At 46.0% G+C, this 17,773-nt stretch overlaps 1 protein-coding gene across 3 annotated transcripts in view; it reads right to left on the bottom strand.

The window, feature by feature from the left end:
* The window catches only part of AKT3 (AKT serine/threonine kinase 3), a 642,459-nt gene that overhangs the window by 323,553 nt on the left and 301,133 nt on the right, over positions 1-17,773 (bottom strand). For 2 of the 3 annotated variants that reach the window (XM_075596830.1, XM_075596831.1), the window contains exon 3: positions 9,542-9,667. In XM_075596830.1, coding sequence (XP_075452945.1) covers positions 9,542-9,667 — 126 coding nt within the window. Of the gene's footprint in view, positions 1-9,541; positions 9,670-17,773 lie in introns of those variants that run through there. The other variant, XM_075596832.1, reaches the window with a different exon arrangement.

Genomic DNA, 17,773 nt, shown 5'->3' with positions numbered 1-17,773 from the left:
ACGCTGCCTTCTCCTGCCCTTGAACCCTGGCTTACGGACAGCACTACGCTGCTATCTCCAACCCTTGAACTCTGGCTCTTGGACATTACCCTCCGACCTCTGGCACCCCGGACTCAGCAAGTATACGTTAACCCTTACTCTTCAGGCCCGGCAACGCTAATTACCACACTCTGGGCATGCCCTCACTGCTGTGGGTGCGTGTTATACCCTTACCCACCTCAGTACTGGGGACTGGCCAGGTCTTCGGGCATACAGGCGTTACAGCTGATGACACTAAATTCTGTAAGGTAGTAGAATCAGAGCAGGATGTAATGTCTCTCCAGAATGACTTGGAGAGACTGGAAACTTGGGCAGGTAAATGGCAGATGAGGTTTAATACAGATAAATGTAAGGTTATGCATTTGGGAAGCAAGAATAAACAGGTGACTTACAAGTGAAATGGGGATTTATTAGGGTAATACTTGATGGAGAAGGATTTAGGAGAGCTTGTAGACAGCAGGCTTAGCAATAGTGCCCAAAGTCATGCAGTAGCTGCAAAGGCAAACACGATCTAATCTTGCATTAAATGGGCAATGGATGGAAGGGAAGTAAACATAGTTATGCCCCTGTAACGGAGTGCTCACCACAAACAAGGCGTGACTGCAAGGCCAAGGTGGGGATTTGATATAACACCAACTCACAGCTGCGTGGGCGCGTCTGGAGTGTAGATTGGTCAAGGTAGCCGGGTCGGGGTAGGAGAGCTCTGGATGGTCAGTAATACTTGCCGAGGTCGGTGTTGGAGAGTAGCGGATCGTAGAAGATACTTAGCCGTGGTCTGGATTGGAGAGATGCGGATCGTTGTGGGACTTTGCCAAGGTCAGTAGTGGAGAGGTGCGGATTGTCGAAGAGCTAGCCAGGGTCAGAATGGAGAGGTGCGGATGGTCGTACGTAGCCGAGGTCAGGAGAACAGAAGAGCGGAGTCCGGAGGAAAAGCAAGGGTCAGAAGCAAGGATCTGGAAGCATGACAAGACTGTGGAGGCAAGACAGTAGTAAACACTTCGCTCATAGGAAGGTTTATGCTCAGCCGATGAACTAGTGAAACGGCTGAGCATATAAGGTAAACAGGAACCAATGATGAGAAGGCAAGAGGAGGCGCGTCAGGAACGCATGCTGCGATTTGTGCAGGCGATAGGTGTGGGAGGGCTTACAGACGGAGGCTGGTGACGCGGTACCTGCGCATGTAGAGCACGAATCCCGCATGTACATGATATGCTGATGACGCCCCACGTGGGCGCAACCCAGAAGCGGGCCTGGAGGGCTTGGTATAAACTTCTGCACGTGATGTAAATAAACAAGCACCTAAACACCACAACAATAATAGAACGAAAAAGCCTCAACTACACATCAATAAAATTATTCTAACACCAAAACCGCTAAAGAATAAAAATGATATTATACCAAAATAATAGAATACAATTAAAGAAACACCTAACCAACAAAACAAATCAAGAAATAAAACTGCTAGCCAATCCACAGATGTACTAATTACAAGCCATCCAAATTCGACGGCAACCTAGTCAAAGGGGTAACGGCTACCTCAAAGCTGTAAAATTGCTGCCAGTCCTGGTAGGTATCCAGGCTTTCTGAATCGCTGCAGGCATTTTTGGCCGATAACAGCTAAAACGCCTCGATAAGTGGGTTATGACGGCTACTAGCATAGGCTCCTTAGTGTCATACCTATTTGTGGATAATACATTAAAAACAATCTTATGTACTTGGGAAAGTGACAGATTAATTTGCATCACTAAGAAAATGTTTTATTTTAGTCTCTAATGGTGTCATTTCTTCCAATAAACACAGGTCAGCCATCTTACATAGTTACATAGTAGATGAGGTTGAAAAAAGACATGTGTCCATCAAGTTCAACCTACAGTATGCTAAATTTAGACGACAGATACTTTATCCTATATCCATATTTACAGTTTATTTATCCAGAGGAAGGCAAACAAAAAGCCCAGTGAAATATCATCCAATCATCTTTGCTTAGCCCACAATATACAGCTAGCTGGACATCAAGGGGTGACTCGAACGAAAGCCCATCTGACACAAACTTTTTACTGCCGGGAGTGGCACAGATAGTGGCAACCTTTTACCATGCCTGTAACACTTGCCAGCAAATAGGCAGATATTTTGAGTGGACAAAAGCACCCTTGAGACCGCTACCGGTGATCGGGGAACCCTTTCAGTGGCTGGCAGTTGATATAGTGATTATCCCAAGATGGTCTGGGAAGAAGTACCTTCTAACGGAAAAAAAGGTGCTCGATAGCGCTCTAACAAAAACCCAAACTTAGTGCATATAATTATGCGTGAAATTAGTGCCAAAAAATATATAATATCAGTGACGGTGTATAAATAACAAAATACAAGTGACAATCTATAGTGATCTATAATGTGAATATCAATGAAGAGGCTTAGCAGACACACTCAACCCTTGGTGGGAGACTGTTTCAGAAGCCTTATACGTTCAATTCTTTCCAAAAAGGACCAGAGGAGCGCAGCTTGCAGCCATGAAAATAAAGAACATCACATAGTACTGCAATGTTTAAATGAGATTTAAGTGGTAGTGTAGGGCTCACAAAGGACTACTCACATTAAAGCAGCCAAAACTGAGCAGTCATCCAACTTATGGGGTGGATGATCCCTGTGATAGATGCAGCAACTGCCAGCAGACAATCTCCAAAGAAAGAAAAGACCATATAGTGTAGATTGTAAAATATATTGACACGGCTAAATAAAAATGGAGGCTTACACTTAGGTAGGAGTAAAACAGCGTGGTTGGCAACAGATAACCAGGTATACAGAAGGTCGCGATCTCTCCATGTACCGTGTGGATCTCCACTGCCTCTGCCCACTTCCGCACCTCTGCCAGGAGTTTATGTCACTTCTGGCGCGTCATGGAACTCCGGCGCTTGCTGGTGATGATGCGTTCTTGATCTTTTCCTCAGAGTATTGGCTGACAGGACACTCAAGTACCTTCTCACTGTGGTGTACTTTGTCACTTATCCAAGTAGCGTTCTCCTCGATAGAGGCCCACAAGGTAGTGGGGGCGATCATCAACATCTTCGCTAGGGTAGGTTTCCACAGTGAGATCCTAACCGATCAGGGTGCACAGTTCAGATCGGAACTGCTCCAGTGTCTCTGGGCTAAGTGAGGGGTTAAGCAATGTTGCACTGCCCCCTAGAGTTCAACCGCACTTTAAAGCAAATGCTTTGGGCATTCGTGGAAGCACAAGGGGACTAGGAATTTCCCTTGCAGCACCTTCTCTTTGCCTATAGAGAGGTATCACAGGAGTCAACCGGTTTCTCTCCCTTTAAGCTTCTTTATGGATGCCGGGTGCATAAACCGCTTGACCTGTTCCATGAAGGCTGGGAGGGGGAGTCCTCCACGACTAATACCTTGGGGGTTCTGTAAGTGGTAGAGCTAAGAGATCAGTTTGATAATCTCATGGGGGTGGCACAGGCTAACCTCAGGGCAGCTCAGCTAAAGCACTGGTATGACCGAAATGCCCACAGCTGAGAATTCATCCCCGGGCAGCAGATCCTAGTTCTAAAGCCCACTCGCCAGAATAAGTTGCTAGCTGCCTGGGCCAGCCCAGAATGATCATCCAGTAGGTGAATTATACTAATTAGATGGTAGTTCTGAACGATGATCAAACTAGGTAGCAGACCAACCATATTAATATGCTGAAAACATAAATCATATGAGATGTTCGGGAGGTACAGAGGCCTGTTTACAGAAAAGTTGGGCAGAAACCACCTAGCTGATCATCCAGTCAAAACCTATGATAAGCGCCCCCTGTGCAAATCTGCCTTCTGGGTCCCTGCTTAGGTCCGGCAAAATATAGAGCGGGAGACTGAGGAGATGCTGGGCCTAGGTGTAATCTCCCGTTCACTGTGTCCCTGGACATCGCCCATTATCCTGGTGCCCAAGAAGGATGGAACCACACTGTTCTGCATGTATTAGCGGCAGCTCAATGCCCAGATGGTTACAGATTCATTCCACGTGCCCTGCATGGATGAACTCCTGGACAAGCTCGCAGACACAAAGTACCTATCCACAATGGAACTCAGCCGGGCTATTGACAGATCCCACTTACCATCAAGGCTAGAGAGAAGTCAGTGATCATCACCCTGGAGGACGTATACAAGTTTTTGGTAATGCTGTTGGGGAGAAAGAATGCTCCGGCTACCTTCCAATGGCTGGTCAATAGGTTGCTGGAAAGCATGCAGGGGTATGTCCGGGCTTACTTAGATGATCTGGTAGTGTTTAATAGGATATTGGATGAGGACTTGGGGAACATAGCAGCAGTACTAGACCAGATCAGGGAGGCAGGATTAACCCTGACGCCATCAAATACTAGCTAGGCATGACCGAGGTTCAGTATCTGGGAGACCTATTGGGCGCAGAGGCCAGTTCAAGCCAGAGCCGGTCAAAGTACAGGCCATTCTCTGGCAGCAGACTCGCCACACTAATAAGCAGGTGCTTGCTTTTCTGGGGACAGCTGGGTATTACCGTAAAATCATGCCTCAATACAGTACAATCAGTCTAGGACATTTGGTTGTGGCAATTTTTCCATGACCAAATCACCACCGGTGTTTAACCGCCACTCACCTTGCTGCCAGGACATCTCCCTGCCGGCCGCTTTACCGCCAAGGTAAGCCGCTAACCTCACGCCTTACCCTAAAACCCCTTCCTTTTAACCCTTAATGCTAACGCTACACACTACGCTAAAAACCGAATACCTTATCCTAAAACCCCTATCCTTAACCCTTCCACCGTAAACACTAAAACCCCTTAAATTAACATCTTATTGGTGAATGTGAAGGGTCCCTCGGCAGCCAAAAACTGGCGCCGACTTGATCGCAGCAAAATGGCCATGACCAAATGTTCCGATTCCAACAACAATAGCTAAGTCCCTGACCAACTTAACTTGGAAATGCTCCTCCGCACTGTGACCTGTTCTCGAGTGTGAGACTGCATTCTGTACCCTTAAACAGGATCTCAACTCCAGTGTTCAAGACTCCCCAACAGGTAAGGTGTTAAGGATAACCCTGCTTTAGCACATGTGCGTAATCAGTGGCTCAGTCAAAAAGCCTGCTTCAGCACAGGTGGCACAAACTGTGGCTCAGTCGAAACAGGGATATCCTGAAAACCTAACCTGTTGAGGGGTCTTGAGGACTAGAGTTGAGAACCCATGCCCTAAAGAATACCCTTGCCAAAGGGGCATAGCTTTAGCCTGGGCAAAGCCCGGGGTCCCGCACCCTTGGGGGGCTGCTCAGGGCTGCCGATAGAGAGGAGAGCTGATTACTGAAGGATTACTGAAGTCAATGCCCCCTTCCTCCTCTGGTCCCCTTAACAGCCACAGTGACAGCTTCAGCCAGTGCTCACAGCACAGCATCAAAGCTAGATCGGGAGCTGTGAGTTGTGTTGGAGGAGGGAGAAGGCGCGTTTGCATAGAGAGCAGGCAGCAGATGCTAGGGGCGGAACTGAGGCAGAGAGCTGCAGAGCTCTGCCCGCCCCTGCTCTACCTGACATCATGAGGAGGAGTTACTATGTGCTGCTGTGGGAAGGTATGTGTGTATTTGTGTGTCCGTTTGCTGTGTGTATTTATGTGTCAGTTTGCTGTGTGCATATCAATTTGCTGTGTATGTTTCAGTCTGTCAGTATGCTGTGTGTGCTTGTATGTAAATTTGTCAGTTACACTTGGCTCTGACAGTGTGCTGTGTGTGCTTCTGTGTGCTTCTGTGTGCCTCAGTGCCTGTCAGTGTGCTGGGGGGTGGGGGGGGGGGGGCAGTTGGTAAAACTTGCCCCGGGTGCAAAAACAACAAGTTACTCCCCTGCATTTATATTATCAGAGGCCTCAACAGCAGTTCGGTCAGACCTCCACTCCTCGGACGCACAGTCAGAACCCCCCTCTGCTCCTCCCCCCTCCTCACTCCTCATCCTCTCAGTAAGATCCCCCCTCATCCTCAGGGGGCTATTGTAGTGTGCGTGTGTGGGGGGGTTATTTTTAGTGTGGGGGTATATTGTAGTGTGTGTGGGAGGTTATTGTAGTGTGGGGGGGTTATCGTAGTGTGTGTGTAGGTGGTTATTGTAACTTGTGTATTGTAGGGGGTATTGTATAATAGGGGGGAAATTGTATGTGTGTGCGGCCAGGGGGAGGTTGAAATGAATGTGAGGAGGGGATTGAGGGAACTGGATTGAGTGTGGAGGGGGGGTTACTGAGTGATAGAGAGGGGGAGTGTGAGAGGAAAAGGGGGTAGCGAGGCAGGGGGTGTGAGAGGGAGGAGAGAAATAAATGGAGAGTTAGGAGGTGTAAAAGAGGGGGGAGGCTTGAAGGGCCACCTACATGCGTGGGGGGCCCGATGAACACTCCTGAATCTACAGAATATGTTCACTCATAATAGGGTCCTGAAAAAAATATTGCCCTGGGGCCCGCGCATTTCTATCTACGCCACTGCCTAGCCAGCACTCCTGTATATGCTTTACCTTCTGATACCTGATGCATAATTTGGTATGTAATGTTACATTCTTAATACAGCTGAGCCATAACGTCATAACGTGGTGCTCGGGGGCCAAACAATGAGACCGCGTTATAACCAGGATCGCTATTTAAAAAAATTTGTTTAAATGGCCGACGCGATCCGTGTTTCTGTTTCTGCCAGAGGGGGAGAGCTGGGATAACTCTCCCAGCTCTCCCTGAAGCCGGCATTGCAGCGGCACCCCCATGCAGGACTTACCGGGAGCAGCAGCTCATCTGTGTACAGTGCAGGAGAAGCTGGTGAGTCTGCAAGAGAAGGGGGAGGAGGATCTCATGCAGTCTGGAGAAGCAGGGATGTCAGCTGTCTCTGTGTGAGACCCCCCCATCTCTCCTCATCCCAGGGGAGGTACAGTGTGTGTGTGTTTCTGTGTGTTTGTGCGTAACAGTGACAGACTGAGGGGACAGTGTGTGTGTGTGTGTGTGTATAACAGTGACAGTCTGAGGGGACAGTGTGTGTGTGTGTGTGTGTGTGTGTGTGTGTGTGTGTGTGTGTGTGTGTGTGTGTGTGTGTGTGTGTGTGTGTGTGTGTGTGTGTGTGTGTGTGTGTGTGCATAACAGTGACAGACTGAGGGGACAGTGTGTGTGTGTGTGTGTGAGCGTGTGCATAACAGTGACAGACTGAGGGGACAGTGTGTGTGTGTGTGAGAGTGTGCATAACAGTGACAGACTGAGGGGACAGTGTGTGTGTGTGTGTGTGTGTGTGTGTGTGTGTGTGTGTGTGTGTGTGTGTGTGTGTGTGTGTGTGTGTGTGTGTGTGTGTGTGTGTGTGTGTGTGTGTGTGTGTGTGTGTGCATAACAGTGACAGACTGAGGGGACAGTGTGTGTGTGTGTGCATAACAGTGACAGACTGAGGGGACAGTGTGTGTGTGTGTGAGAGTGTGCATAACAGTGACAGACTGAGGGGACAGTGTGTGTGTGTGTGTGTGTGTGTGTGTGTGTGTGTGTGTGTGTGTGTGTGTGTGTGTGTGTGTGTGTGTGTGTGTGTGTGTGTGTGTGTGTGTGTGTGTGTGTGTGTGTGTGTGTGTGTGTGTGTGTTAGAAATGCTATTGAAGAACAAAGACACAATGAATATAGTTTTGCTATCAAATCAGTTGTGACTCTCACAAACTTTTAATCATAAATACCCTGAAAACCATGCTGATGGAAGAGGTCACCTCCATGTCCTCAGCTATAAAACAGCAAGGAACAATAGTCAATTATGGTCCACACTGATATTTCACAGCATGTGGCTGGTGCTATAAACCTTTCCTTACTTTTAATCAAGACACCAGGTTGAATTACCCCATGGCATGTAATCTATAAGGATGGGGGGGGGGGTCGGTGTGTGTGTGTGTGTGTGTTAGCTATTGGTGAACTCTCTACCAACTATCTTTCAGAAGGTACCCGTGATGTGTTATTAAAGTTTGCCAAAACGGGAGCCATGCTTACACCATGTTATAAGCTGATCCGCGTTGTAGCGGATCAAGCTATAACGGGGTTGAGCTGTACAGTATTTCTATTTGCAATGTGACTTTCAAGAAACTGAATATCACTTTAAAGTCTTGAATAATAGATTCTGGGGCAATACACAGCTCTTATCTTCACAATATCACACAGATAACAATTACAAAATAAATATATAATGCTTAGAACAGTGATTTTCAATCAGGGTTCTGCGGAAACCCAGGGTTCCGCGAGCACCCATCAGGTGTTCCATGGCCGCTAGGGGGGGAGAGCTGGGATAACTCTCCCAGCTGTCCCAGGTCCGGCGGCATGCCGGCACCCCACATAGCAGTGACCCGGCATCAGCAGCAGCCGGCAGATCACTGCTCTTTCCTCTGCCTGCTTCTGCCATCAACATCCGGCTGACAGGAGAGAGAGGAAGAATCAGTGTGAGAGCGACTCCATTAAAGACACAGTGTGTATGTCTGTGTGTGTGTGTCTGTGTGTGTACATGTGCCTGTGTCTGTGTGTGTACATGTGCCTGTGTCTGTGTGTGTACATGTTCCTGTGTCTGTGTGTGTACATGTGCCTGTGTCTGTACATGTGCCTGTGTGTGTCTGTACATGTGCCTGTGTGTGTCAGTACATGTGCCTGTGTGTGTCTGTACATGTGCCTGTGTGTGTCTGTACATGTGCCTGTGTGTGTCTGTACATGTGCCTGTGTGTGTCTGTACATGTGCCTGTGTGTGTCTGTGTGTCTGTACATGTGCCTGTGTGTGTATGTACATGTGCCTGTGTGTGTCTGTACATGTGCCTGTGTGTGTCTGTACATGTGCCTGTATGTGTCTGTGTGTGTCTGTGTGTTTCTGTGGGAGGGGAAGAGTGTGTGTGGGAGGGGGAGAGTGTGTGTGTGGGAGGAGGAGAGTGTGTGTGAGAGGGGGGAGTGTGAGTGAGAGGTGGGAATGTGTGTGTGAGAGGTAGGAGTGTGTGTGTGAGAGGAGGGAATGTGTGTGTTTGAGGGTGTGTGTGTGAGTGAGGGGGAGTGAGTGTGTGTATGTGTGTGAGTGAGTGAGTGGGGGACTGTGTGTCTGTGTGAATGGGAATGGGGGGAGTGTGTGTGTCTGTGGGGGGCGGGGGAGATTGTGTGTGTGCCTGTGTGGGGGAGAGAGTGTGTGTCTGTATGGGGGTGGGGGATTGAGGGTGTGTGAGTGAGAGGGGGGAGTGTGTGTGTGTGTGAGACGGGGAGTGTGTGTGTGAGGGGGAGTCTGTTTGTGAGTGAGAGGGGGAGTGTGTGTGTAAGTGAGAAGGGGAGTGTGTGTGTGTGTATAGAAGAGAGAGGGAGATAGAGGGGGAGAGTGAGTGTAAGGGAGAAAGTGTGGGGTAGAGCGAGCATAAGGGGGATAGTGTGAAGGGGTAGAGACACAAAAGGCGGGGGGTGAGGGGTTGGGGTTCCCCAGAATTTCACAATCGAATTCTGGGGTTCCCCAACCAAACAAAGGTTGAAAACCACTGGCTTAGACTTAATACAATGAAGACTTACTTGCAACAGAAAAGTTGTTGAGAGGGTAAGGTAAATCCACATCCTGAGGCTTCTCCTTATATCCTATGAAAGACCCATCTGTTTTCAAAAGGAAGTATCTTGGTCTCCAGTTTTTTATATATTCTCCTAAGTGAAAAAAAAGTAATATTTAAAAAAATTATAATTAAGCACTAAAAATAGGGTGCAAATTCTGAGCACATTTAATTAAATAGAATTAGCTGTGTTAGTCCAGTTCAATAGTGCAGAATAAATGAGTACTTCCATATTAGGTGATATCTTTTGTATTTGGACTAACAATTAATATCACAGAACAAGCTTTCGAGAGTACTCGCTCTTCCTCAGGTTTAATAATGATTTACAAAGATTCCATGAGTTTAACACAGATTTAAAATCTAAGGCAGATGAAGAATGGCAGAGGAAATAGTAAATAAACAGACAGTAGACCACATCAACTGCATTATTCTGGTCTAAATTCCTTCTTATCACCTCAAAGAAACAAATAAGGTTAGTTTGGCATGATCTATCCTTCATAAATCCATGCTGACTATTACTAATAATTTTGTTTTCCATTAGGTATTCTTGAATATTATCCCGTATTAAACCTCCAAGTAGATTTCCCCACTATTGAAGTCAGGCTTACAGGTCTGTAATTTCCCAGTTGTGATCTAGCTCCCTTTTTAAATACAGTATAGGCACCACATCTTCTTTAGCCCAATCTTGTGGTACTGAGCCTGTGGAAATGTAGTCCTTGAATATTATTTATTTATAAAATATTTTACCAGGAAGTAATACATTGAGAGTTACCTCTCGTTTTGAAGTATGTCCTGGGCACAGAGAAAAACAAATAATACATTATATTAAATATAATGGTTTGGCTATTACTGAGCTTAACTCCTTGAGAATTCTTGGATTTATACCATCGGGGCCAGGTGCCTTATTTACTTTAATTTTTTCAAGTCGCTTCTGAACTTCTTCCTCAGTTAACCAATTGTTCATTAATATGGAGGTTGTGGCTTCCTCCTGCGGCACTACTATTGAACTTGATTCTTCCCTGGTAAACACAGAGGCAAATAATTTGTTTAATACCTCTGCTTTTTCCTTATCTCCAATAATCTGCCTACCCATCTCACATTGAAAGGATCCTATATTTTCTTTTCTCATTTTTTTGTTATTAAGGTACTTAAAGAACTTTTTGGGGTTGACCTTACTTTCTATTGCAATCCTTTTTTCATTATCCATTTTTGCTCATTTGATTGCCCTTTTGCAATTTTTGTTACATTCCTTATAATTCTGATATAATGTCTCCGTCCCTTCTGACTTAAAGAATCTAAACGCCTTCCTCTTCTTGTCCATTTCTTCTCCTACCTGTTTATTTAGCCACATTGGTTTTGACTTATTTCTTTTATACTTATTACCCAAGGGTGTACACTGATAGGTGTGCTTTTCTAACAATGTTTTAAAGACTGCCCATTTATCTTCTACATTTTTCCCTGCAAAAACATCATCCCAGTGTATTACTTGTAGATTAGACCTCAGTTTATTAAAATTTGCCTTTCTAAAGTTTAAGCTCTTAGTTTAATCCTAAGTAATCTGTTTTTTGATAATTTACAGTATTTCAAATGAGACCATGGGAAAGAGCAGTGTAATAAGCGCTGATGCGGTGACTGTGAAAAATGACACAAAATAAGTGACAGTATTATATACAATATGCTTTACATTTAAAGTGAAGGCTGCCTAGGTAAAAGGTTAACACAAACCAGTGCAAATAATACAAAAAAAAGGGGGAGAACCGGCACCTCTAAAATATAAAATCTGACCAAATATAAAGTCCAACAAGAATGAAGAGGAGTCCTGGGAGGAATCTTCAACGAAGTCTCAATCGGGACAGACAAACATATAAGACAAAGATAAAAAAAGACAAAAGAAAAAAAGATCATAGTGTAACTTACAAAACAAACAAAAAGCACTGAAAGGATTGATAAAAGGATTATTACAAATTTAATACAATGTAAAATAAATGAAACAACATACACATGTATATGGGCTAGAGACACTAATAAGGCTGTAACATCCGGTAGGGGTAAAATTGGAAACCTACTTACAGCAATGCTGAAAAGTAAAAGCCCGTAGAGCAACTTGACTTTAAATTCGGACCAAATCCTCTGCAAAGGTGGAAACTGCAGCCTTCAGGGATCCACACCACTGGAACAACCGCTGCTAAACCACACACAGACCTTGGAGTGAGTGGGATGTATCGCAGAGGGGAACCGGAGCTGCACGCTGTGGAGGGATCGCCTGGCACCAAGCACACAGACCATCAGGCCGCGCGATGTGTGGGTGACGTCGCACCTCAGCGCGAGAGCAGGGGGAACAACCAGGAAGGCAGAAAAGCTCAGAGAAGCTGAGGCAAAGTCTGAGAGGACAGTGCGCACACGGCGGGGGGGATGATACAAATCTCAGCCAGATAAAAAACCAAGACTTTGCCTCAGCTTCTCTGAGCTTTTCTGCCTTCCTGGGTGTTCCCCCTGCTCTCGCGCTGAGGTGCGACGTCACCCACACATCGCACGACATGATGGTCTGTGTGCTTGGTGCCAGGCGATGCCTCCACAGCGTGCAGCTCCGGTTCCCCTCTGCGATACATCCCACTCACTCCAAGGTCTGTGTGTGGTTTAGCAGCAGTTGTTCCAGTGGTGTGGATCCCTGAAGGCTGCAGTTTCCACCTTTGCAGAGGATTTGGTCCGAATTTAAAGACAAGTTGCTCTACAGGCTTTTACTTTTCAGCATTGCTGTAAGTAGGTTTCCAATTTTACCCCTACCGGATGTTACAGCCTTATTAGTGTCTCTAGCCCATATACATGTGTATGTTGTTTAATTTATTTTACATTGTATTAAATTTGTAATAATCCTTTTATCAATCCTTTCAGTGCTTTTTGTTTGTTTTGTAAGTTACACTATGATCTTTTTTCTTTTGTCTTTTTTTATCTTTGTCTTATATGTTTGTCTGTCCCGATTGAGACTTCGTTGAAGATTCCTCCCAGGACTCCTCTTCATTCTTGTTGGACTTTATATTTGGTCAGATTTTATATTTTAGAGGCACCGGTTCTCCCCCTTTTTTTTTAGCATTCTCCCCCCTAGCACAGAAGATCCCTCTTCATTGAGATGCAATCCGTCCCTAGAATATAGATGGCACCTCTCAGAAAAGGAGTCCCAGTGCTCTAAAAACCCAAACCCCTCCTTCCTGCACCACTTTCTTAGCCATGCATTAACCTCCCTGATCTCTGACTGTCTCCCTGCGGCAGCGCATACAGTAGCACTGGTAGTATTTCAGAAAATACTACCTTGGAGGTTCTTGCCTTAAGCTTTTGGCCTAGATCCCAGTAATCATTTTTTAGGACCCTCCATCTTTCCCTAACTTTGTCATTGGTGCCAACGTGTACCAAGACTGCCGGGTCAATCTTAGCCCCCCCAACAATCTGTCTACCCGATCCGCAATGTGCCAAACCCGAGCACCCGGGAGAAAACAAACTGTTCGGTTCATGCGGTCACGGCAACATATTGCCCTATCAACCTTCCTAATAATGGAGTCCCCTACCACCAGAATCTTTCTTTGTATCTGAGCATCCTGAGTCCCCACTGTGCTGGAGGAACTATTCCCCTGGCTGGTAGAGGAATTAGTCTCCCCCAGCCTTGCCATTTCTGCCCCGACATTCCCAATATCTTCACTCAACATGGCAAATCTTTTGGGATAGCTCAGAAATGACCTGCCTTTCCCTATAGCCCCTGCTTCCCCTTCTGTCACCCAGCTACCTACCTGCTCCTCACTAACAGCGCCACCATCTGCACCACTAGTCGAAGCAAGGGCCTGCTCAGTGAGCTCTAAACCCCTTTCAAGATTGCCAATGTCCCTCAATATTGCAAGTTGCCTCTTCAGATCAGCAATCTCTGACTCTAAAGAGACCACCCTGTTACCTGTTATGTATGTATGTAATGTGTGTATATCTTTATTTATATAGCGTCATCCAGGTACATACTGCTGCGGCCGAGTTTATTCGAGCATTTGCCCGTTCTCGGCCGCAGCAGTAACCTGGCGCGCGCCGGAGGGTGCCGGGCGCGCGCCGAAGCAGCGGAGGGGCGCCCTCCGATCGGGGCTTTCTCCCTCCCGCTGCCGGGTCCGCCGGGTCCCCCGGAACCCCCTGCCGCCGTCCCCCACATCGCGGGACACCAGGGCTCCCTCGGGGAGCCCTGGACGCACGTGCAGGGGGCGCAGGCACCCAATGACGCGTGACCGCGCATCGGTGATGCGCGGCACGCTGAGGGAGTGCGGCTAGCACGCCGGGGCATCCCCCGGCTTGCGGTGCAAGCCGTGCTTCAATAAAACGTGTCGCCAGTGTAGCGCTTCACAGCAGTAGTATACAGTACGTGACATATTTATATAACATAGTGGGAATAAGTGCTTCAGCCATGAGAGTAACAATAGGAAAGAGAGTCCCTGCCCTGAAGAGCTTTCTAATCAATTGGTCTGTCAGAATTTCTTGGTGATGGATTTTGGGAAGCATGTAAAAGAAACCAACTCCTGGGCTGTTGGGTATGAGCTACAAATTATAGTAAACCATGATCATAAAATGTAAAAGATTAGTCAATGTATGCAATCTAAGGTCATAAAGTCACTTTATGGAAACCATTTGTATAAAAGTTTTCTGAACCTAGAAAAACAAATGTCATGGGTAATGCATCTTTCTGTGTCTATCTATATCTGATAGATCTGATAGCCAAACCCTGCCAGCTGGATACCTTATTTACCCTATATATCGTAACTGCCCTATACCTACACCGAAATAACCTATACTGCTTTCTTCCAGATCTGACTCTACAACTTCACACAGAAGACATCGGAATCACCCTTAAGCCAAAAGACAGGTAGGGAACACCTCCCCTCCAATGTATAACATTGCGGGAATGAGGGTACCTGGACATTGAGCGACTGCGGATCAGGTAAGATCCCAGGCGGGATTGCTGCTTTAGAAATTGTGAAGTGGGGACATCCAGACACTGGTTAAGTGCTTCAGGAAACTAGTCATTCACATCTGTTTTTTTTTCTAGAATAGTGAGGTCATCCGACACACACACACACACACACACACACACACACACACACACACACACACACACACACACACACACACACACACACACACACACACACACACACACACACACACACACACACACACACACACAAGGACTAATTGTAGTAAATTGTAGTAAAGTATAAATGTTTTTAACGAATCTTGTTATTAGTTCTTACTAGAAATGTATTACATTTATTTTTTAAAAGCGGCACTGGGGGTGGAGCTAAGGGCGGGGCTAGATGGCGAGTAGATTTTTTGGTTTGGCAAGTAGATTTTTGGGTGATTTGTCGACCACTGTATGTGTGTGTGTATATATATATATATACACACACACATACAGTGGTCGACAAATCACCCAAAAATCTACTTGCCAAACCAAAAAATCTACTCTAATGAGGGTAATAAATAAATGTTAATTGACAATATTGCTACTCACACAGATGTGAGAGCAGAGAGCCCTAATTGGTATCTTTGGGGGAGTCCCTATCCCTTCACAGGTTCAGCAACAAGGATGACCAGATGGGAGGCAAGTATGTTCTCCCCCAGCCTTGGCATCACGCTCAGTAGCATTCCTTTTGACAAGGTCTTTTTGGCCCTCTGGCAATCTATAGGGACGAGACCGTACTTTTACGCCAGGTTCTGTCTCAATCCTATGAGACACAGAAATCAGTCTGCCCTGGAAGCTCAGAGAAAACATCTGGAAACTGCTCACATAATTCCAGTAGGTCTGACCTTTGTTCCGTTGTTAACTGCTCTCCCATAGGGACCTGATGGTCATTGTAAGTACTACCCTTTGGAGGCTGTGGACCCAAATCCGTCTCTCCTTAACGAGGTTGGATGAATAGCGATCTCATCATTTTACAGGGTTTCAGGAGGTTTACGTGGTTGATTTGTTTACCCCTCCTGGACCCTATTTGAGATATCTCATAGTTCCCCTTCCTTCTGCGGCAGAGAACTTGAAAAGGAGTAAAAAAACAAAACAAAAAAAAACAAAGCACACAACACTCATCGTGAAAAATGTAATAAACTATGTTTATATATAAGGTGTTTCAAGGTTATGCGTACATCAAGGTAGATTAATCAAGCATAGAGCCACAGAGTGGCAGTTACCAGTGTCTGCAACCAGGAACCACCAGAGCTTCACTCTCCTTTCCACCTACAGGTAGGTGAAATGCCAGATAATTGATGACTCTGCCACAGTCTCAATGTCCTGTAAATGGCGTCAATGCGCTTAGTGGATCCTGGGGAGTGGTTGTCCTTTGCTGCAAGTAGTACACAGGTTCCTCTGCAGACCTCACTGTGTCTCCCGATCAGTCAGGCAGCGTGATGGCGTGGTCCCGCGGGCCCTTCTGTGACGTCAGAGATACCATTCAACCTATATATTTTTATTATTCATGTTCCAAGGTGTATTTTATTGTTGTCAAATGGTTTGCTGAACACCGAGTTGATTTCCTCTTCTGCGCATGTGCCGCGCTGTTGCCTGCCTCTGTGGTTGCCAAGTGAAGTCTGAATCATTACTGGCAGACGCTGTTACTCAAAGCAGAGCGGGCGCTCTGACGTCACAGAAGGGCCCGCGGGACCACGCCGTCACGCTGCCTGACTGACCGGGAAACACAGTGAGGTCTGCAGAGGAACCTGTGTACTACTTGCGAACAAAGGACAACCACTCCCCAGGATCCACTAAGCGCATTGACGCCATTTACAGGACATTGAGACTGTGGCAGAGTCATCAATTATCTGGCATTTCACCTACCTGTAGGTGGAAAGCAGAGTGAAGCTCTGGTGGTTCCTGGTTGCAGACGCTGGTAACTGCCACTCTGTGGCTCTATGCTTGATTAATCTACCTTGATGTACGCATAACCTTGAAACACCTTATATATAAACATAGTTTATTACATTTTTCACGATGAGTGTTGTGCGCTTTGTTTGTTTTTTTTGTTACTAGATTCTAGGGTCTTGGGCTACCCTTTACAAAGCAGCAGACGCTCATCAAATTTGGTATATATTTATTTACCTTTTCCACATGGTGGGGTGTGTTTTTTTTAATTTAAATTGACATCACAATTAACACTTTGTATTAAGTATATATTTTAGTGCGCACTTATTTGTTTTTTCTATTTGTTCAACTTGGAAAGGACCCTGCCAATTCGCAAGGAGTTTACTCTCTGAATTCGGTAATAGCAGCATCACTTGGTCCCCAGGTTGGAAGACCCTTACGCGGGCATTTTGGTTATACTGTCTGAGACGTTCTTGAGCACATTTAATATTTTCCTTAGCAAACCGACCTATCACGTCTAGGCGGTTTCTAAGGTCTATGACATACTGAAGGGTATTCTTGGAGGGGGAGGGCTCCTCCTCCCAAGATTCCTTCAGTAGGTCCAGAATACCCCGAGGTTGGCGTCCATATAGGAGCTCAAACGGGGAGAAGCCTATGGATGCTTGGGAAACTTCTCGTACCGCAAACAATAAGAAAGGGAGACGTTCATCTGAAGCTCGCTTTTCAGTGTCCACAAACTTCCTAAGCATGGTTTTTAACATACGGTTAAACCTCTCTACCAATACATCAGTCTGAGGATGGTAGACCAAGGTCTGGACGGATTTAACCTCGAATAACTTCAGGACATCCTGCATTAACTTCGCCATGAAGTTTGTTCCCTGGTCGGTTAACATTACCTAGGGAAGTCCTACTCGAGAGAACAGCTCTAGAAGCCTGTGAGCAACCTGTTTAGCAGTGGTTGATCTCAGAGTACCATGGTTTGTCCCATGTGTGTAAAGGGGGAGTAGTGACAAATTATCGGAGAGATTGGTGGACACCATCACAATTTAAGGTTATTGCAAACTGTATGATATGCAAACAGCACAACATTGTGACACCTACAACTATGCCGGTACAACATTCATCGTAACCATGGGGCCCCATATATATATATATTAGAGAAAAAGAAAAAAGAAGCGCCCGATCCTTGTGTAAAATCAGATGAAAAATGTAATAATACATCATGGACAAGACAAATGCACACTTACAATTTGTCCGATAAAATAAGGCATATTATGGGACCAGCCCATGCACCAACTGAAGACTCCACGGTCACCTCTGTGTGTA

The sequence above is a fragment of the Ascaphus truei genome, chromosome 4 (assembly GCF_040206685.1).
Source record: "Ascaphus truei isolate aAscTru1 chromosome 4, aAscTru1.hap1, whole genome shotgun sequence".
In the NCBI taxonomy this organism is placed as follows: Eukaryota; Metazoa; Chordata; class Amphibia; order Anura; family Ascaphidae; genus Ascaphus; species Ascaphus truei.
Note: the sequence above shows the minus strand (reverse complement) of the source record. Positions and strands in the feature narration are given on the sequence as shown.